Source organism: Citrus clementina, unplaced genomic scaffold (assembly GCF_000493195.1).
Source record: "Citrus clementina cultivar Clemenules unplaced genomic scaffold, Citrus_clementina_v1.0 scaffold_2, whole genome shotgun sequence".
NCBI classification, from domain to species: Eukaryota; Viridiplantae; Streptophyta; class Magnoliopsida; order Sapindales; family Rutaceae; genus Citrus; species Citrus x clementina.
In genome coordinates this window covers 30,830,421-30,852,350 of record NW_006262688.1, presented here as the reverse complement: position 1 = coordinate 30,852,350, position 21,930 = coordinate 30,830,421, and the positions used below count along the sequence as shown (strand labels likewise).

At 33.0% G+C, this 21,930-nt stretch overlaps 2 protein-coding genes and 1 pseudogene across 2 annotated transcripts; 1 reads left to right on the top strand and 2 right to left on the bottom strand.

Moving 5' to 3' along the window:
* Positions 1-2,360: 2,360 nt before the first annotated feature.
* Positions 2,361-4,967, top strand: LOC18051277 (probable ribose-5-phosphate isomerase 4, chloroplastic). The gene is made up of 10 exons (XM_024191638.1): positions 2,361-2,640; positions 2,745-2,872; positions 3,147-3,216; positions 3,450-3,554; positions 3,635-3,730; positions 3,815-3,871; positions 4,068-4,185; positions 4,277-4,343; positions 4,709-4,825; positions 4,936-4,967. The coding sequence occupies exons 1-9, from the start codon at positions 2,431-2,433 to the stop codon at positions 4,791-4,793; spliced, it is 936 nt and encodes a 311-aa protein (XP_024047406.1). The 5' UTR covers positions 2,361-2,430; the 3' UTR covers positions 4,794-4,825; positions 4,936-4,967.
* A 2,750-nt stretch (positions 4,968-7,717) lies between these two features.
* On the bottom strand, positions 7,718-8,589 carry LOC112101055. Its single transcript, XM_024190961.1, has 3 exons — positions 8,320-8,589; positions 8,117-8,197; positions 7,718-7,884 (listed from the first exon to the last, which is right to left on the bottom strand). The coding sequence occupies exons 1-3, from the start codon at positions 8,378-8,380 to the stop codon at positions 7,718-7,720; spliced, it is 309 nt and encodes a 102-aa protein (XP_024046729.1). The 5' UTR covers positions 8,381-8,589.
* Positions 8,590-9,559: 970 nt separating this feature from the next.
* LOC18051276 lies at positions 9,560-11,546 on the bottom strand (annotated as a pseudogene).
* Positions 11,547-21,930: the final 10,384 nt, after the last annotated feature.

Here is a 21,930-nt window from a genome sequence, read left to right as displayed (position 1 = left end):
GAGAGAGTTAATTAAATGTGATCAGATGCATTTTTACAACTTCATTATAAAAGAAAAATCCATGAATATGAAATACTATCCTATTTTATTATAAAGTGAATGAAAAATTGTTTGGAAATAAGTGGAAGTAATTTCTAGAACATTAATTCTCCTTCTATGAAATTTGGGTAAAATCCAATTATATTTCCTTAATTTTGAAATTTATCTAAATTATTTATTTAAAATACGTTAAAGATAATCAAGATCTACTATTATTAATAAATGTACTAAAAATCATTGTTTTCTATTATAAATAAGACATTTCCCTATTTCTCCCCCAAAAAAAAAAAGAGTTTCAATGTAATAACTAAAAAGAATGAATTTTCTCTTTTATATTTAACATGTAACTTATAATTTCTTTATAAATCAACTTAGTCATTTATTTATAACTTTAGTTTTACATTTTTTTTTTTATCATTTGATATGATGCAATATGACGTAATGATTCTGAGATGAAGAGTGAAGAAACTCTCATTCTATAGAAGTAATAACACAAAAATATTTATTTAAAAAAAAAAGGTAGGGGGGTCGGCGATAGTGGGCTGAGTATGAAAATGACGGTTTGGAATTGACGGGTCTCAGCCGTTGGTGTCGGCCCCCTTTCTTTCAACTTTTGTCTTCTAATTCTATTCTATTCTTCCCCCAACGTTTTAATTCTTTAAAAGTCATCACTTTGCTGCTCTAACCCCCCGTGACACATTTCTATAGTCATTATTATACAACTGCACATAAACATTATGCGAAAAATATATGTACTCACGGATTTTGATTCTCTTTCAATTCCCATATAAAAACTTCATAATTTAACATATAATTCCAAAATATATATCATATAGTTTCAGAGAAAATGAAAGATCTAGTTAGAGAGAGAGAGAGAGAGAGACTGGGGAAATAAATTAATAAAAGGATACAAGATAAAAGGGGGGGGGGGGGGGTCTTGTGGGACGGTGGGCCGTGTCGTGTGTGTGTGTGTGTGTGTGTGTGTGTATAGACACTTAAGTTTTTGAGTGGGCACATGCCAATTAAAAGTTAACAAACAAAAGTGAGTGGAGGTGATATGGGATTCTTTAAACAACTACATACACTTCGATCGATTTGATTCTTCTTTGCTAAAATTATTCGTTATTATTTATAAATACTTACCTCCGCAAAAATGTTCAATCTCGTGCGATAAAAAATATTCCCATAATTAAATGTTGTTTGTCGAAGAGATAAGTGGGTCAAGCTATGCTATCATGCCAATGGCCATGCACGCCGTTTTCACCACTTTCATTATGTCTTATGGTAAGAGTCGTTGGGGGACGATGATGATCTTACTGTTTCCAATTGATTATGGGAAATAGAAGTGATTTATGTAAAGTTATAAAAAGAGGTTGATTCTACAATCATTAGCATCACTTTCACTTTGGTTTCAATTGATGGCTGGCCTTCTCCATGTGACTTTTTATCATTTTGTTTGATTACACGAAAAAAGAATGATGAACGAAAACGGTGTCGTTTAGTTTGATATTGGGAAAACTAAGGAAGGAATAAGAACGAACTAAAGTCGGTAAAAATAATAATAATAATCTGCGAAAGTGATCTTTTTGCCTGAATCAGTGGAATTGGTGCTTGCGATTCATCAATCTTTAAGAGAGTGTTGGGCAAGTGGGTTCCAAAGCTCAGATTTTGATCATCATCTCCTTTGCTTTGATCTTTTTTAATGGTAGTATCGAGTGTGGCCCTTTTTTGGCTAAATCTCTCTTTATAATGTTTAATCTTTTATGCAAAAATATGGTAGTGGCTCTTGGGTTTTGATGACATATGCATGAATCATTTGTCTCTTTGCCTCACCAAAATTTTAAAAGATACAGTGTTGATAATTGTAATATAATTATCAACATTATTAGCTTTCTAACATCATTTTTAATACTGCATAAATTGATTATTTGGAGATCACACCAGAAATTTTGAGTTCGAATAATGGAGATTGCTTTTGGGAGAAAAATAAAATAAAAAATAAAATATCAAATATTGCTAAAATGTCGTTGGAGCAAAATAGTTATGTTGCTTGGGCTTTGTTCTATTAACTTCATAAACAGATTGGGCTCGAGTCAGGAAATTAACCCCACACGGACCAGCATTAGGATTTGGACTGGGCTCGTCGGGTCAACCGATCAAGTCGTTGACATTTTGGGTCAATAACATTTGGGTTCCTGCATTGTTAAATATTCTTAAATAAATCCATAGTATTTCAAATTGTATCAAATAAGTTCCTCACTCTTTTTAAGAATAAAAGCAATTCAGGGACCCAGAAGTTATTGACCCTATTGAACTGAAACCAGAGGAATGGATAACGCACGGAGGGAAACCAAAAAGAGCAGTAAGGTGAACTAAAAAGAACGGCAAAATATGGCATTGATCTCAACGTCACCCTCATCATTGTCGTCGTCGTCGTCATCATCATCAGCTACAATCCCAAATCGTTCATTCATTACTTTCAAGAATAATAATAACAAAGTTAGAATGAACAAAACAATGATTCGGGGAAGCAGTAGCAGCGACGGCAGTGGCGTTCTTTCTAATGGCTCATCAGTGCTATTCCGTGCAGCCAAGCACACTGTAACATTCCTCATTGTCAGCTTCTTCATACAGATGCTATTATTTTATGCATGCATGTATATTACTTGAGTTTTGAGTTCCTCTTGTCTTGTGTTGAATTTTAGGTTGACACTTACATTACCAGTGGCATGGTTGTTGGGTTAGGGTCTGGCCAAGCTTCTGCAATGGCCATAGAATATATGGGTCGCCAGCTTCGTGCTGGTGCTTTAAAAGATGTTATAGGGATACCCACGTGAGTATTTTTTGGTTTACTTCTTATATAATTTCTCATTCACATTAATTATGAAAATGCAGCAGTTAGTTTTGTTGTGTTGTTTCCAGTTGATGTATCTACGAAAGTTCACATATAAAATTGTGTAATGTCAAGATTTAAGAGTATATTTTCCACAATTATATTGAATGTACTTTCTATCTACCTTAGGAAAATTAATTAGAAAATGTTATTCAATGACGCCTTATTTTTTGCAGTCAAATTAAAATGTACTATTTGTTTTGGACTTATGCAGGTCTGTGGCTAGTGCTAATGAAGCAGCGGTGGCTGGGATTCCGTTGGATCAGTACCAAGATACTTCTCAAGTGTGCACAGACTTTAATCATCTATTAAATTTCCTTCTTATTGTTTTTTGTGAGTATTACGTGGTTATATGATTCGTGTAAAGTTTGATATGCAAAGAAATTACTTTTAAGAAATGAATTTGTTTTCTATGTGAGTGATTCAATAGTTTTTGATACAACAGACTGCAGATAGCATAATTTTTTCTTGCAGTTTGAATTATTATTAACATATCACTTTATCTTCTTCTTTGTAGATTGATTTTGCATTTGATGATGCTGATATTATTGAAGAGGGAACACTTGTTGCAGTCATTGGGCGTCAGCAACCGAAAGGCGATGAGTCCATAATCCAAGAGAAGGTGAGTTTTATTTGATAGTTTTTAGTATATTTAGTTATGCATTTATAGTAACAGCGCACTTCTTTTTGTTTTGATTGCAGTCTGTACTTAATGCCGCCGACAAACTGGTTTTCATGGTATCAGAGAATCAGTATAAAGGTGTTCTAGATGGTTCTGTTCCAGTTCTAGTTCAACCTGTAAGCAGCAAAACAAATTTATGAAATTAGCAAATACCACATTTGGACAAGGTTGACTTATTAAAATTGAGAACTATATTTCAGGTTAACTGGATGGAAACTGCAGAAGAGATTGATGATTTGTTTATTGGTGATGCAGAGGTATTTTCTATTCCGTACAACAGACTTTGAAAATTTCATTAAATTGAGTTGTGCGTGGTCTTTTCATGGCCCAAAACTATGCTTGCAAGATAATGTATTGCTTCAGATCGAAGGAACTAGCATTTGAAAACTATCCTTTAAGAAAATATATTGCCTATTAGAATGATTTTTCCACTCAATTGCTCAATAACCGAAGGTTTGGAGGAGAGCATCAATTGGGCTTGCAGGTCCTCTTGGAGGTGACTTCCCATTGGTTACCAAAGAAGGTCATCATGTTCTCGATATCATCTTCACATCCCCAATACCAAGCCTTGGTTGGTCTTGCAATCATAATGTTTCCTATTTGAGTGCTTACTTTTAGGTTCCAAGATTTTTCTTATTGACTTGCACAACTAATACTTGCAGCTAAAGTAGCTGAAAGTCTTGATAAAATTGATGGAGTTGTGGATCATGGAGTCGTTTCCAAGTTCCCGTTAGTTTCCTTGTTCCTTGGCATTCTTATTCTGCTTCTGTTTCATGTTACACCAACTAGTGAATTTGCATTTGTAGCACCTACTAGTGAATAATATCACTAATTTTCACTGTATTTTTTTTTACACATGTGCTAATTTTCAAAAAATATTATTGATTCATCACATCTCGTATTGGAGGGAGGAAGTCATAATTCTCTTGCATGCATTAAGTTTCCATTCTACCTTTTCTGTGCTGCTAGTAAATATTCGACATACTTGATGTGTGTGCTAATTTGTTTTTGAATATTCTTAATTCTTTTGGTCCAAATATGTGTAGCTTGTCCGTTATTGTCTAATTTGTTTTCCTCTTGCCAAGAAACTACAGGTGTGCAGTCGTGATTGTGTCAGAAAGTGGTTTGAGCACTGTTGATAATCTTTCAGCAAACTCAGCAGAGGGGCTTCAATCATGATGCTCTGCAGTATGGACTGCAGTGATTCTCTGGTATTGCCTGCACATAAGCATTTTGTCTAGATAAATACTAATCTTATACCTTTTGTTTTGAGAGGAAATTTCAGCTTTAAGTACAATGTTTCACATTTTCTGTATTTCAGCATGCATGAGGGGAGTCGATAATGGGAATGCCTAGTCTCTCCCTAACATTGTTGAGGGTATCTTAAACAACTAAGAGTTCATGCCTGATGATGTTCTTTCATCTCTCGAACATTTTATATGAGTCTGTATGGTACAAGACATTGACAGATGTTTATGGTTTTGTATAAATACTTGATCTTTGTATAAATACCTGATCTTTTATCTTCTCATATTTGATTCAAAAGTTTTAGTATTGTTCCACATTATTGCATAGTTTATCATCCACGCAAGATTTTATGGGATTGTAAGTTCTATAAAAGCACTCAAAGGTTGCTTCTGCTGAAGTAATTTCTCTCTAATTGAAAAGGCAAATATGTTTGTCTAAGCTTTGAAAGTTTGCTTGTTAGTGATGAGTAACAACAACAATGGCTTGGACAACAATTAAATGGCTACAATGTGATCATATACAGTTTAGGTTGTAGTAAAGTGAAACCTCATATACTCAAGGAGAAACTATGTCTAGTGGGGAGCCAACATAAGCATGCACATTATAATTTATAAATATTTGAGAGTGTGAAGCAGATAGACAAATAACTAATGTGTATCCCTAATGTTTAAGGTAGACATGTCAGTAATATTTATGTATATTCGACAACATGACATTTAGTTCATTATCAAGTAAACGACTGTCGTCTAACTTTCACTTTGGAGTACAAAGTGATATTCTCCAATATACAAACCATTGCTTCATGTCGACCACAACACCACTATTTGCACTAGTTTCTACAAAATAAGTCAAGTACAATATAACTCTGACATTCTTATGTGCTTGAAGGCATACATCAAATCTGTAGCCTGTTAGAAGTTCAACTGTAGTTATCTTATTCTTGTGCATATAAGGAGCAAACCCAAAAAAAATGCATTGTTAATTTGTTATTCACTCACAATTCTAAGACATATATTATACTGCTAACACACACACACACACACACATATTTCGGTTGGTTCATCATTGTCTACAAATTGAACTATGAAGATATCTTTGATCTTTTCTTAATCTCTTAACAACGAAATTCCACCAGTCTTTGATGTCCCACCAAACTCTTCCAAAAGCCGCTCGATTGTTTTCCTCGATGTAAACTTATCAATCTCAAATGCTTTCATCTCCTCTTTGAGCCCTGCATGACAAAACCAAATTGAAGTGAGCTTAGTGAATCCAGAAGAGGGATTATAATTCACAAATGGCAGTTACTACTTGTGGTACAGTGAGTTACAAGAGTTAATAGGCCAACATAATATGAGCCAGTGTGTAACAAGTTATGCAGATGTCATTTTAAGACTCCCTAGGTATCTTGTAACAAACTTCTTTTTTTCTTTTTTCTTTTCTAAATCAAGAAAAGAAAATGTATCCCAAATTTTATTTTGGTTAATCACAGCAAATTTAGTTAAGTAGATAGGAATTGTTTTAAGGGATGCTGACCTGACTGATGAAGAACTTTTAGTGGCAGTTGTGAAGCATTAGAATTGAGGAAGGTGAGCAAATTCCTCATGAGCTCCACAGATTCAGCAGAGACCAAAATCTCTCTCTGTATCACAAAATAATGAGAATAATGATTAGTACAAATACAAAGAAGTGAGCAACAATTCAGAAATATATGAAAATTTCATGAATAATCGCTTAGATAATGAGGAAAGATTTTAGTAGTAATTCTGGTGAGTATGCAGATGGACAGCTTCACTATTTTTTCACTTTTTTTTTTTTGACAAGCACTTTTTACACATTAGTTCCTCCAAGCTGCTGCTTTTAGTTTAAATGTCTTATTACCACAACATTATCTATATCTCATTTTTAGGATGCGCAAAATATAAGGAAAAAAAAATTACTTAATGCTCCTCTTAAGCTGAAATTATCTAGAAATCATTCCTGATTCCATGAGTTGAAGCATTGAGTTTCTACTAGAAAGTAGTTACAATCCCCTCTTTCTAGCCAAAGTAATTGTGAAAATAAATGTGAAAACATAAATTTTTGCAAACCTTGAAGTTCTTCTCTGAATCATAATACCCTGAAACAATCATCAGTAAACGAACTTTCTCCAACTCTGCAAAATTTGCAACAAAGCATTGAAGAGAAAATATTTAAATTTCAGCAAATAATCCAAAACACAAAACTTTGTTCAAATGACTGTAAAAGAACACAAAGTCAGAGCCTATAGGTACAGCTTGTTCATATAATGTATATAATTAAATGTAGGATTTTCCTTCTTTAATATGCTTCTATTTTATACCAAGACTGGTTAACTTAAGTTTATATTTTCCATCTGTTTATTTTTTTTATTTTTGGATGATTATTCTGCAAACTTATTGTGCTGCTGAGCCTCCTTTGATCTTTTTAAAATAAATTGAACAACGGTTTGTCTTCCTAGATGTTTTAAGAGAAAGATGTTTTAAGAGAAAGCACTTGTATTGAAGTTGTTGGCCTAAAGAGAAAATAAATGCCAGGGCTAATGAAGGAAATGAAATTCCTTTCATTAGATACTTTTTAACTCTAAGTTGGATGCTACAAAGGCTAATCTAGCGGCTTCTCTACATTACTTCATGGTTACTGCATGCTGCCCTTTCTTTATGGTACTTCTAGAGCATAAGGAAAAGCTGAGAGATTATTTACTCAGTCACTCAATTCTAAATTAGACTTGTATGGTTACTGCATGCTGCCCTTTCTTTATCCCAATATCATGATATATGTGCATTTTTCATAAAAGACACAAGAAGATGACGGCAATAATTCCATGACAGAATATATTCTTAATATATGCTATTTGGATATGGATTTGGCAACTCACGCTGGAAATATTTTATTTCTAGAATTGAAGCATCCTCGTGTGCTAGAAGCTGCTGAATGGAAATCCCAATAGAACTCATCCCAATGTGAGAAACCAATACTGATCTTGAAGCAACATTGTCTTGTTTACCTGCCACAGCATGACAATAGAACATAAATGTCAAGCAGAATGTGTTTATATCCACGTTAGTAATTGGTCACGAAGCTTAAGAATTTAGGATTTTCCATTTCCCCATAAATATCGAGAGTTCAGTGTATCACCGGTACTAGAAGATGAAGTTGGAATACAATGGTTTCTAACAGATTCACAATATTCAAATGCATTCTGATTATCAAAATCAGAGGTTACAGCAAGTTCATACCTGCTGTTTTCCACTTTTTGAAATCCTTGCGCAAAATATCCACCACTTTGAGGTCAGACACGTCGTACATTAAGTATCTCACTGCCGATTGTTAATTTTACCTCCACAAATGAGCTTTAGAAGTATACAGAATAGGAAAATGAAAAAAGAAGCAATACAAAACCTTCTGAATCGCAAACAGAAGTAAGCAGATAAGACCTTACATATTTGGTAAAGACCGTTGCATCCAAAACGACCTGCTCCATTGATCAACAATGTAGCCATGTATTTGTCTTTGGAGGTACATTGAGTATTTGTTAAGTTCCCTGTGTCTAACAGGATGCCAGCTAGCTGAACACAGTAGGAAGACAATAAAACAATCAGGTGGAAAGGGGAAACATAGGGTTACATTGAACAGATATGAATTCATATATTCATCCAAGTTATCATGGATTGTAACCCACTAAAACGGAAAGCGAAGTAAAATAAAACAAAAGAAGTAGATTAGGAAAAACATAAATTAGTATGTTGATTTAAACAATCTGGTTGGTTTTGTTCACAGAAAATTCTAGGCACCCTTTTGATTACTGTTGCCAAAGAAATGAAATATATCATCCAATTAATTAAAAAATTTATATGTCTTCGTGTGATTAGGGATAGCAAAATTCTCTACGGGTTTGGAATTCCTGGACCCCCATCTCAAATGGGGTGAATTTTTAATAATGTTTAAAGAATGAGATACAGAATGAGGAAAAAATAATCCTCAAATTCTTAAATAAGTGGAGTTTGGTTTTGTATTTTCCATCACATCTCACCCCAATCTCATTATATATGAATGTTTTTTTTTTGTTTTATCGATTACAATATTGGTTAATAAATTTTCATTTTATTTTTACCTGATATAAATAACTTATAACTAAAATAAAATCCTACAATATAATACTTATTCAACTCTTAAACATTGTTATGTTTTTTTCTCCCTTAAGATGCTACTCTCTTCAAACATTTTTTAGTTCGAATATCATTTCAAGATACTGTTTCATCCTTTTGTAGATTTTTTTTAAATAATTTAAATATTTTATAATATGTAATTATTTTATTTAAATATTTAATTTTTAATTTACTGCAATCATTTATCCCATATATAATATAGAGTGAGGTGGTGATGGGGAAATCATTCCCTACATGGGGATTCCCCATTCCCATCCCACTAAATTTATTAGGAAGCAAGGTGAAGAGTGGAGGCGAAAATTTTAACCAGGTGGGGAATGGGGTACGGCTCCCCACCTCCTCCACCCCCATTAGCATCCATACATGTGGCTTGCGAGCTGGATTTAAAGTTCCATCAGATAGCTCAAGTAACATTACGCCCTACATTTAATCCGTTTTAATAATTGAACAAGCATATTAAACAAAAGATGATACAATCTAAAAGCAATGGCAATACAAGAAATTCAGAAAACCTCAGAACTCAGCAGTAAATACCAAAATTCTGCTGAATCCTTGCCCAGCCAATATCTGAGGTGAAGTAAGTGCAAAATTTTCAGCAACTTCAGTACAGCACGAGCAATCCTGCACGCAAATGTGTAATGGATAATCAACATTCACCACAAAGGAACATATTAACAATAATGACAAGGCAGCTAAATGCTTGCTTGTAATAACAAAAGTGCTCATCCAGAAAACCATAAAATCCGGCACAGATAAGAAGATAACCCAACAACTTAGTGAAGATAAGAAAGTTTTAGATTTTGATATACCTCCCCCACGGTGACAGTCTCAACGCAAGGATATACAGATTCACCCTATAAAACAAAGAGAAACTTCATGTTAAGAGATTTCCTGCCACTATTTCTGAAATCGTAAGAAAAGCAAGAATTTTAATCACAAGGAGCTAACTAATTACACCTTTCTACAATTGAAGGTTTCTACTACCGCATCTTTGAGAGCCTGCACCAGGAGCATCTCAGTAAAGTATCAATATTTCTTAAATTCTCACTGAAAATAAAGCAAGCTTTTCCAATATTTCTACCTCTTGTCTTGTTGGGAGCTTATGACCATTTATCAGAACCAGTTTAAGGCTTCCAAACAGATCATAATATGAAAGATCAATCTGCTCAACGTTTCATCAGAAAAAGTGAAAAAAAAAATGTCAGTTACATGGACTGGTTAGAATATATAATCATAAGTCCACAATCACAATTGTGGCATGAGTAATTATTAAGTAGATCACCTCAGTTTAAAAATTTCGCTGTAGAATTAGAACATACCTCATCTACAAATATTAATGATGACAGGTCTATTTGGCATGAATCCAGCAACCATTTAAGCTCAGCACGAGTATTTAAGTCTGCTCTCTTCATGTTGATGACAGGCACGGTGCAGAACAATTCATTTTCTTGTACTAGGTTTAAGTAGAAGGCATACATGAAGGTTGATGCAAGTGATCCAACATCTGCATGTATCCCACAACATTCTCCTCATGATTGATTCACATATGGATCACATACACACTAGGCATCTTACCACAGACATGAAGAATTTTAAAAAAGTTCACGGTTGATTAAGGGAGATTACCACAGACATCTTGTCCAATTACAACATGTAATAATCTTCCAGGGACACCTGCACTGACTTCATCCTTTCTGGCTTTGAGATATGAATTAAGCCTGTTAATGCTTTCACATGATTCCACAATTTCCATTTGAGGTGAAAACCCATTATAGAAAGATGCTGCAGACTGAGGAAGTGGAATCTTTGACAAGTTTGGTTTAGTTCTCTTTGTGCTATATGATTTCGCAAATGCAGGTAACATCAAATCTAAAGTACCATACTGTTCAAGTGCTTTCAAATTTCTGGGAATTGGCTCCTTAATTGAATTACTCAGATCACCACCTATATCAAAGCTAGAGTCCTCCAAATGATCGCTTGGGAATGAAAACGAACTTCTTTTTGCAATCTTTGAAAATATCCCAGGCGAAGACGGCCCAAAAGGTTCTAGATTAATATCAGAAACTGAATCTTCAAATGTTGTGGCCAAGGGCTTCTCAGTTACATCTAAATCAAATGTCTTATGTCTTGTCTCACCAATATCAGATGTGGAACGGTAAATCTTCCCACTGTTGGCACTTCCTCGAAAGATGGGGTTAGAAGCTTGATGCTTTATGGTGCCATCACCTCTTAACAGACCATCAAAATACGGATCCTCCCCATGAACATATTTATCCTGTAAACCAAAATATAGACCATCACAGAAATTACTTACCCCAACTCAAGCATACAGAGAAATTGAACTTAACTAGAGCCCATTGGTTGAGCCTTATCTAAGATTAAACTTGCAATGTTAATTGCATCCATTGAAGATCAGAAACAATGGCTCAGTCACACAAGTTCAAATTACGCCCCTCAGTAAGTCCAATCAAAATCAGTCTGGCGGCACCTCACCTATCATCGTTTCCAACACTCGACATTGGCAAGTTATTAACCCACTTAAAAGCTTACAACAGTTTTTCCACCTTACAACAGTTATATATTACAACCGTGACCCGTCATAAGTTTTTCATTACAGTTCCCGGAATATATTCGCTACACATCCCAATTCTTGTTTTTAGACTGCCTAGTTAAAGCATAAGTTCTTACATGCAACGATAAACTTATGATGGCGAAGAACTTGTGACCTATATATAAAACACAACTTGTGACTGTTGTGACACGTATACAACTATTAGTCTGTTACAAGGAAGTTTCTCCCCGCAATGAATAATACTAAGCTTTAACAAGCCAGAAAAAAAAGATTAAAGGACCAAAGACACAGTCCATTGCTTGCTGCAATCACTATGGGTCCAAACATAACTAGCTATACAGGATCAAACGATAGTATTAGCATTAAGTTATAACATCAAAGCTGACACAAATTCTTATCAAAAAGTAGTAACAATAAATAAAAGCTGGCACAGTTATGAACAAAACCTGAGCGGTAACTCGGTGGGACTTCATGTTAAGTTGCTCAGAGACTGAAGAATGAAGAGGAGAAAGCAGAGGAAACAAGTAGTGGTATTGATGGTGGTAGATTTGAGGAGGGCATTGGACGGCAGATGGAGAAGAGGACAGCCATCGAATCTTTGCAGGCTCCGCCGTTGTGGCTCTACGTAGATATTGTCACCTCGGACTGCTGCCCAACAAACAAAAGTTTCCCTCTCTTTCCACCAGCTTTTCCTACGAAACCAAGAAAATTTCATGTCACTCAAAAATTTGTATTTTGATTGCGACATTGGACTATGAACTAAGCGTTGTAACAAAAAAATAAAATAAATAAATAAAAGGACACTTCGAAAGACACCCCAGATAATGGACTCATTGCCCTCTCAACTCTGTGGGCTCCAATAATTTTTTGTATCTTGCATAGGCGTGATTAAAATACCAACGGGTGTATTTAGAATTGTGGATCATAAACACAGACATCTGTGGGCCCATAAATTGTGGATCATAAACAGAGAGCACCGTCGGCTCAATGCGAGAAAACTTTCAATGGGCCACCAGGGAGATGACCCATAGACAAAGGGAAGAAAAAATAATTTAACAAACGAAATTTGATAAGATTTTAAATGAATAGTTAATTATGTATCGGGATTAAACCAGACCGAAAAATAGAAACAAAAAATCATTAGTTTTCAATGGCAAAGATTACAAGTAATATAAAGGTAATTTACCATGCAAAATTTAAACTCAAACTCATTATTCATTAACTATTTTTTTCCTCTTTAATGAATGGACAGCATAACTTGAGAAATCTTTTATCCCCACACAGCATGATTTTGTCCAAAAAAAGATAATCAATTGAACCAGTATTTGTCATGACCCAACCCAGACCTGACAAGATATTGTCCGCTTTGGGCCTTAACAAGGCCCGCACGGATTTGTTCTTGGGGCGCCCATACACCCCAAAATGCGTCTTGCCAATTAAGGTGTGGATCACCCCTTATAAACCCAGCATCTCTCTCGTGCTTTGCCGATGTGGAATTCGCCTAGGGTGTTACAGTATTACTGTACAAGCAATCATAGTATATAAAATAAGATAATGTTAAACAATAATAGTGTTTTTGAATTGCTGGTTTAGCCTTTAATCATTCGGTTAGAAAGTTGCTGTCTTTTGAATTCTATCTTTTGACCAAAAAAAACGAAGCACTGTTAGCTTTTCCAGAGGATTCTTTGTCTCAGATTTCTGGTGTCAGTCAAAACTCTAGCTCTAGCTCTAGCTTAGCTTATTTTATCAATTAACTTTCAGGCCGATGCTAATCATAATGCTGGTAAAATGATTATGAGCGGTGGAAGAATTAAACATAAATCCAAAGAAATTACGTGGATGGACCCGAAATTGAGAAAACCTTTTGCCAAATATTATTTATTCGCTTTGTTCAATGGATATTGATCATTGTTCGGCTCAGTTGTTGTTTTCCGGCTTTCTGAGTTCCAGTCGCTTTCATCGCTGAAAGTAAAAATTAAGTCAGACACGTGTTCGGCTAAAGATTAATGAGATTTACTTTTTCAGTGTTCCACAAAGCATACGATATCACGTCTGTAAAATATTATTTGATTATATGCGTAATAAAATCACTCCGATCTCTGGAATCTTTTAATTATGGGAAAAATGATAATTGCTTCTGTTATTGATTAAAAAATAGTGACAGTATAATGAGTAAAGGTGTGTGAAGCCATTACAAGATATAACATTGGTACTGCTGATCAATTAATTCTTTTTTTTTAATGATTTTATGACTTCAACAAAAAAAATTTACAAAATTTTGACAAAAACCCACAATGCAGGGTTACATTTAAAATTAATTACGGAATAAAGCATCATTTATTTCAAGATAAGCAATTTCGGTTCTTAATTAGCAAGTATAAAAACTAATGAATTCAAATAAAATCAACTAATAATTATGTTGCTAACTTGCTATGCTAGCAAAAGCTCTCCTTTTAGGTAGATAAGATTAGTTTACTTGTGTCACGCTCGAAAAGGGAAAGCAAAATAAATTATGAAAATGAATTATAAGGATAAGAATGAAATCGTCAATTTTAATTATTAGAATACTCAAGTTCCCTTCTATTATTTCAGTATTTAAATTTCAAGTGTTATGGGTGCGTTTGATATTGAGGTGCTGTAGTTTTTAAGTTGCAGCTCTTGTGAAAAAAAAAAACTGTAACTATGAAACAAAAATTAATAATATAAAGTAAATATAAATTTTAAATAATAATTTTGATAAAATTATTAAAGATATAATATATTCTTCATTATACAAGTAAAAAATTATATTAACATAACTTTTAAGTTATAGTTATTAGTGTTTACCAAACACTTTACTGCTGTATCTTTTAAGTTATAATTGTCCAACCTCAATCCCAAACGCACCCTATGTGTCAATAATCTCTTAAATCATGAATTTTATAACCTATAAAATTACTTATTACTTTGATAGACAATCCAATGAATAAATGCTATAGAGAACTCATGATAATAGTTGAATACTAGTTAAGAAGTATAGTGTTACTCTTTAGCAAAAGTATCCAAAATGTTTTCTATAAATTCATTAAAAAAAAAATCCTTTTAAAAGCATTCCTATAATTCTAAGACTCTTTAGCAAAACCATTACTCTTTCATTAACAATTTTGAGGAAAGTGTCGTGTAGATTTCCATTGAATAATCATTGCCATGTTTTACGGTTAAATGTTATTAACACGTGATTAGTGTAAATTAAGTAGTTGAATTACTTTTTGGTAAGCTTATTTTGGTTAGTTTCATAAATTAAGTTTATGAGCCATTTCAGTGAATCATATTTAGTGATATTATTTCTGGATAAATATAACTCTAGTATATCTTAATCATGAGATGGGTTGTGTAGACTGTGCACACGAGAGCCGTGACTTGTGGGATCATCATACTCTCACGCATAAACAGGGACAAAGCCAGAATTGGGATTCTAGGCCTCTAGGGGGGCCACCGTCGAAGTAGTAAAGTTCTATGAACTGCAACAGTTCGTAAAACCTGCAGGTAAAGAGATAAACATTTTTATCCTTACCAAGGCCAAAGTAATAAACCCTCATCAATTTAGGCTCAAATTAGAAATATGGCTTATATTTATTTTCTTACGGGACTGCATGAGCTTATACAAGTGAGGACTAGTAAACCCTAATTTTCCCAATTGTACTTTTATTCTTTAATGTGGAATCGAGTCGCTGACTGCATAAGTGAATGACGGGCACTTTTCCACAGCTTCATGTATGCTCATGCGCTGTTAAAAGTGTAATATTTGTGTGCTGTGATTGTGCAAATTTTCTAAAAGAACGTGGGCAACATCATGATCAATCATATATCAAGCAACAACCGAAAACCAGAAAACTCATCATCGGCGGAAATGAAGCAGATAAAGATCATGTAAACGGACCGACCACTGCAGAAAACGGGTCCTACATGAAGATTTTCCCTGTCCAAATAAAGTTAATATAATGATCAAAGTGTTAAGCACCAAAGTGAAAGTTAATCATGGAAGCTGTTGTTGATCTTTGACCTAGAAGAATTTAAAGTGAAAAGTCACCCTCTGAGTTGCATGCCTGCCATGTGATTGTGTTGTTCCTTTGATTGACATTTCTCTAACAATACAAAATGGTCTAGAAATCTAGGAAAAGCCTTACAGAATGTACCTACCAACTGAATTGTTAACATCAACTAATTAATAGTATCCATCCCCATGCATCCCCATGCATGTGCATAGCATAAACTATAAATAAAAAAATGCTAAATTTGCTAATATGATTTATTAGTTAACTGCTTAACCCTAAATTTGCTTGGACCGATTTAATAAGATTCCAACGTAAACCTAATTTTGTTTTGGGAAATTATCCACCGACTACCTATTTTTTATTTTTTAAAAAAATACACAAATCTTTTTTTTTACAGCGCTCCACTTAAATTTAGCATTTTTTTCATTGGTCCACTCTCGTTATAACACTGTTAGAAATTTACTGACATCATAAAGGTAAAATTGTCATTTCACAACGATACATAAGTGGATAAGTACAAAACAATATAACTTCAAATGGAGTTCAGAAAAAAAAAATTAAGAATTGTGTATTTTTAAAAATATCTTAAAAAATCAGGTGGTCGGTGGATAATTTACCTTTTACATTTAAGGGTAATAAAGTCATTTATATAAAATTCCGTTAGTTATTTTAACAGTTTGAAGATGGAGATGGATAAATGCAAAATAATGTAACTTCAAGTGGAATTCAGCCGAAAAAAATTGTGTATTTTTGAAAAATCCCCAAAAAAATAGGTGGTTAGTGAATAATTTCCCAGTTGTTTTAGAAAAGACGTGATGAACTTTACTTCTTAATAGTTTTTCGAGAAATTTTATTAATGTTTGAGAAAGCAACTTAAGACGTTACAAATATCAAGTTTGCTTAAGCATTTAAAATACCAAATTTATGGAAAACGAAGGCCGTCACTATCATGTCTGCTAAATTGTGATTGTTCTATGAAATTGCATTAAATTTAAAGAGCAATGCAAGACAAGAGAGACAAGTAAAAGAACAAAGAAAGTGGAAACACGAAGGGGCAAAATAGTGCGGGTAGGTTTCGTTTGAGAGAGTGGCATTTGTTTGGTAAAAGTAAATTAAAAGAATCCGGCCTGATATTATGTGAAACTCCTCCAATGCCATGTATAGAACTCACACCGACAAAATTGTATTGGCTCCAAAAGGGAAAAAGCATTCCCACTTTGGTAACTAAAGAAATGAATTAAAGCACTTCCAATGCATTCAAATTTGCCTGCTGTGCTGTGTTTGCTTTTTTGTTTTGAAAAAGAAAATGAGAATTATGCATGTATGGAGGAGAGAAAGAAAAAGAAAGGTGGGGGACCATTATTTTCTTCTCGTGGGGTGACTAATGTCATCCTAAAAGTCTAAAATCCCTGTGTAAACAAATAAATTCTAATAAATAAAAAAAGGTGTATTAGAATTACACAGTAAATACTCAAGAGCTCTCTCTCTCTCTCTCTCTGGACATGTATATTGCATATTACTTATTATCTCACCATGTATCGATATATATATATATATATTATTTGCTAACTCGTTAACTTTATTTCTAGTTCTGATTATTAGGTGGTGTATATGTGGTGGTTGGTGTGCGATATGCGGATGCGGTTGCTTCAATATTCCTACTGGGATTACATTTAAATTTAAACATCAATTTTGAGAAATAATCATTTTTTATAACATTTTTTTATGGAAAGTGCATATCGAGGGATTCATTTTTTATGGTAACAAAATCCACTCTTAATTCCCCACCTAGGCACCTATAAGTTCTATATAAAGGAGACTCCATAGACATCTCAGCCAGTGATCCCTCTCCCTCTCTCCCTCTCTCCTTCTCCTCTCTATATCTACCTCTTTTTCTCTCTTTATATTTCATTCTTAAAGAGACAGCAAAGATCAAGTCTTAAGTGAATGAATAGACGTGTCAAGAGGATATATACAAAAATAAAGGTTTCTAAAGAAGGTGAAATTAATGGGTTATGCCTGGCTCCCTGTATGCCGCAAGCAGACGACAATCTGCCGGAGATTGGCCGTTGCTGGTGGCGTACGAGGAGCCAAGCATACTATTCTTCCTTCCCTTTCTCTTTATATGCATGAACAATAATACTGGACAATACAAACTGCGCTTACAAATTTAATGCTTTTTGTTTTTTTGTATTTTATGTTTGCATGTTCATTCATAATTAGCTATATAAGTTGATCCTTTTGTTTTAAATCTTTTTGTTAGTGATCAAAATTGTTAATGTTCTAAAGTCGATGATGAACTGTTTTCGCTTTGAATTGTAGAGAGATTGTATATTTTATTTCCGTCACATGTTTTTATTTGTACTAACTTTGTCAAAAGCTTTTTTTTTTTTTTTGTGTACGTATTCTCAGTACACCCTAAATCACGGAAATAAAGTCAACACAGAAAGAGCTGTAAAAATAAACGTGATTTGAATTTGAAAACAGGTTTCATTACTTACCATTAGGAGATCCATAGCTGTATGTGAGCATCAACTTTCCATATTCCTTTCGCTTCTTGATTCTAAAATCTATGTGGTATAAATGCATGCAAAGACTTTTCAAAGCATCATATTCCTCTTGAGTTTTGTATCTAAATTTGTCCCATTTTTTACCATTCTTCTTTCGTATCCTATGTTTTCTTTTATACCGTTAAAAAATGTGGGATATGTGATGGTGATATAATATTGAGATATGGATTGTTACAAACTCAACCCATTTGAGGAGAAAACGGAAAAGGTAAGAAGAGAAGAAGAAGACATTCATCACTCTGGATATGAGCTGAAAATCTTTCTTTAATTAATTAATAAGATATTATTTTTTCCTTTTCAGATAAGTTGACTGACTGTGATATCTTTCTCCAATTATTTCTGTTCTTGAAATTAATTAATAAATTTTCTAATTTGGTCTTGGTAGTACTAGGAGCTAGGTAGCTAGGGTTTACAAATTCACATATAAGGTTTTCTTTTCGTTGCCTGTTTCTTCTTTTCTTTTCAGCTTTATTCGCGTCAAATATATAAAGAGTTATTGATGCTTTCCCACCACTCCAAAGGAATTTTTCGACAAAAGAACGACCCCCCCCCCCCCCCCCCCAACACCAACCCCCCCAAAGCTTGTAAGATTAATCCCGTGAATCTGCTACAGAAGAATTTCGATTGATCAGCAGCACTGCTGCAATTAAATCGGTTATTACACTTGCTTTAGTATTTTACTTGGATTTTATTTTGTATATGTCTATGATTATATATATTAATTCCTTGCTCTTGTATTCATTTTGCCCTGTAAAATGTTACTGTAGTCAAGAATTCACCGTAACAAAATAATATCACAATCCTTCCTGGAGTTTAACTTGTTCTAAGACATGCTTGTTACGAGATTAAATGCTAATGTTTTCCATTTAATTATCAATATTAATATTAATTGAATGTACTTAGTTTATTGCTACAAATTTTTTTTTAAATCTAATTTCCTGTTAGTACTTTCTTCTTAATTGGCATATATATTCCTACAGTTAACGACTATAGTATTTCTTTGAGAAATTTATGATTAAATTTTCAAATTCAGAGGATAGAAAAAATTAATTTGAAAAGCCTTGTGAGATTGAATAAAGGATTATAATAAATTTTTTAGAGTTTCTTTTTATACTTTAATACCTTGATAAACATAACAAAGTACAAACATGACATAAAGATCAATGAAGCGTGTCTAGGGGATCGATCATACTTTTTTCACAAGCCACATATATTAAAACATTGGTTAGGTCCTAGCCTCCTAGGGGCTTGATTAGGTGTTTTTGAATAAGTTTTACTTGATTGCCACCCGAATACAAATTTTAAAAGAGATAAGAACTAAAAAATTTAATTAGCTTTTGCCTTCATAATTATTTTAAATAAAAAATAAATAAACTTTAGATGGGCGTTCTTTCATTGGTAATTAACAAATCAATCATACATATTTAATTTCAGTGTTCATAACAATTGGAGGCAAAATGAAACAAGCAAGTTGATGAAAGTGTGGTGGAAGTGTTTTCGAATTTTGATATCTCCTATCGTGAAAGTGAAAAGAATTTCGTTATTTAGTTAGTGGAAATAATTAAAAGGACAGAAGTCCAATCTTGCTTCCTCATCGTGGTCCGAGTTTTCAAATTAATTTTTTTACCTTTCAGCTTTTGCTTTTGCTTTAGCTTTTCTTTTTGTTATCTTTTCATTTTACTTTTATTTCTATTACCCATCGTTTTCAATTGTTATAGGCTTATATTAAATTAGGAAAAGTCTATTCTCGTTTTCTAATAGATAAATAATTAAATGACTAAGAATGATGTTTAAGGTTTGTTTTTAATTAATTAGTTGACATATTTCTTGAAAAAAAAAAATTACCTTGAATATAAATTAATTACTTCAAGCAAACACCACACGTTTATTGTGGTGGGAAGTGGGGTGCCTGGGAGAGGAAGAGGGAATGGGACAATTAACCATTAATGTAACTAAGCAACTATTTACTTCATCAATTTTATTTTTTTTTTAAACACAAAAAAAAAGGGAATGAGAAACTTTGTCAATAAGCACTAATCACTAGTCTTATTCGAACTTGGGTTATTATGGGCCCAAATTAAGCAAATCCATAACTAGCCCAACACTCAGGAGGCATTCAAAACTCTAGTTAAGCCTTTATTTTACAAAATTGATAAGAAACAAATAATCTCTTACTTTCATTAAAAATCACGTAGAATCCAATATATAATATGATCAATCGTTGCAGGGTGAAGTATAAATCAGATGTGTCGTCGAAGCATCAATAAGATAAATGACATGTTCTTTCAAATGGAAAGTCCAAACGATGTACTGTAAATAGTTTGCATTGGATACGATTTATACTTTGTCCTTTATGTAAATGAGGAGGGTGACATGTCATCCCGACGTAAATATAGAAAAAGTAATGCCATTTCCTAGTAAAATGATAAACAATGTGCCATCTTTCACGTGCTGCAAATTTTTAAAATTTGAAATATTTGATTTAATGTTGTGGACAAATAGACAGTTTGTGATATCTAAAGTGAAATTTTACATTATTCTGTTTTTTTAAGAAAAATAGAAAAACAAATTTAATGGTCTCTTTCTTGTCAATTTTTTGCATTAATTACAATTTGTTTTTTAAATAAATGATAAGAGAAAGGGCATTTCGGCACAAATAGGCCACTTTGATTTTATTTGGTTTGGTTTAACTAATGTTCTTTCGATTTTCAATTTTATAAACAGTCCTTCTATCCACATATATTAGTGTAATAACATAATAAATATTTCAAATAAAATGTATTACATGTATCATATGCAATTTTTATATTATTGGATCAAGTTTTAAGTGAGCTTGAGGAGAGGCCAAGGGATAATTTTTGTATATAAAGTTCAATATATATAAACACAAAAATACATGTACATTTTTTTTTAAACATAATGTGAATTCATATTTAAGGTTGGTTTTCAAATGAAAGATTTTATCAAATATACAAATAACTTAATTTCAGTGTTGGAGATACAAACATGTAAAAAAATATGAATAATTAAAATAGCTTGTATATTATTCTATTTAATTGCTAAGAAACAAATGATCTCTTACTTTTTAAAAAATATGTGGGCTCCAACATATTATATGACCTGTGCTGGAGGGTGAAGTACAATTATGTCATGTCATCTATATGAATAATTGAAATAGCTTATATATTATTCTATTTAATTGCTAAGAAACAAACGATCTCTAACTTTTCTAAAAAATCACATGGACTCCAACATATTCTATGACCTATTGTCGGAGGGTGAAATATAAATCCGTCATGTTATTTAAGCATCAATAAGGTAAATGACATGTCATTTCTATGGAAATCCATATCATAGATTGTATGCACCAGCGCATACTATCTATTCTTTGTCGTTTATGTAAACTAGAGGATGACATGTCATTCTAAATTAAGAAACAAAAACATTCTATTGTTTCATAATAACAAACAACATGTCATCCTTGATTTGCCAATAAATTTTTAAAATAAAAACATTTGATGCAATGTCATTGACAAATAAACGACTTGTCATGTCTAAAATGAAATTTTATTATATTCATGTTTTAAAAAAGGAAAAAATAGAAAAGCAAACCTAATGTTAATGGTCCTTTTTTGTCAATTTTTTTTGCAAAGTACAAGTTTTTTTTAGAAAAACAATAAATAAATAATGAAAGAAAGGGCATTTCGA

What these genes read in the sequence shown, in the direction of transcription:
- LOC18051277 (XM_024191638.1), top strand. Translation starts at nt 2,431, where the DNA reads ATGGCATTGATCTCAACGTCACCCTCATCATTGTCGTCGTCGTCGTCA. An exon ending in AGTCCATAATCCAAGAGAAG is followed by an intron (nt 3,555 to 3,634) that starts GTGAGTTTTATT and finishes TTTTGATTGCAG; the next exon opens with TCTGTACTTAATGCCGCCGA. An exon ending in TTCCAGTTCTAGTTCAACCT is followed by an intron (nt 3,731 to 3,814) that starts GTAAGCAGCAAA and finishes ACTATATTTCAG; the next exon opens with GTTAACTGGATGGAAACTGC.
- LOC112101055 (XM_024190961.1), bottom strand. Translation starts at nt 8,380, where the DNA reads ATGGCTACATTGTTGATCAATGGAGCAGGTCGTTTTGGATGCAACGGT. An exon ending in CAACGGTCTTTACCAAATAT is followed by an intron (nt 8,198 to 8,319) that starts GTAAGGTCTTAT and finishes AACAATCGGCAG; the next exon opens with TGAGATACTTAATGTACGAC. An exon ending in CAAAAAGTGGAAAACAGCAG is followed by an intron (nt 7,885 to 8,116) that starts GTATGAACTTGC and finishes ATGCTGTGGCAG; the next exon opens with GTAAACAAGACAATGTTGCT.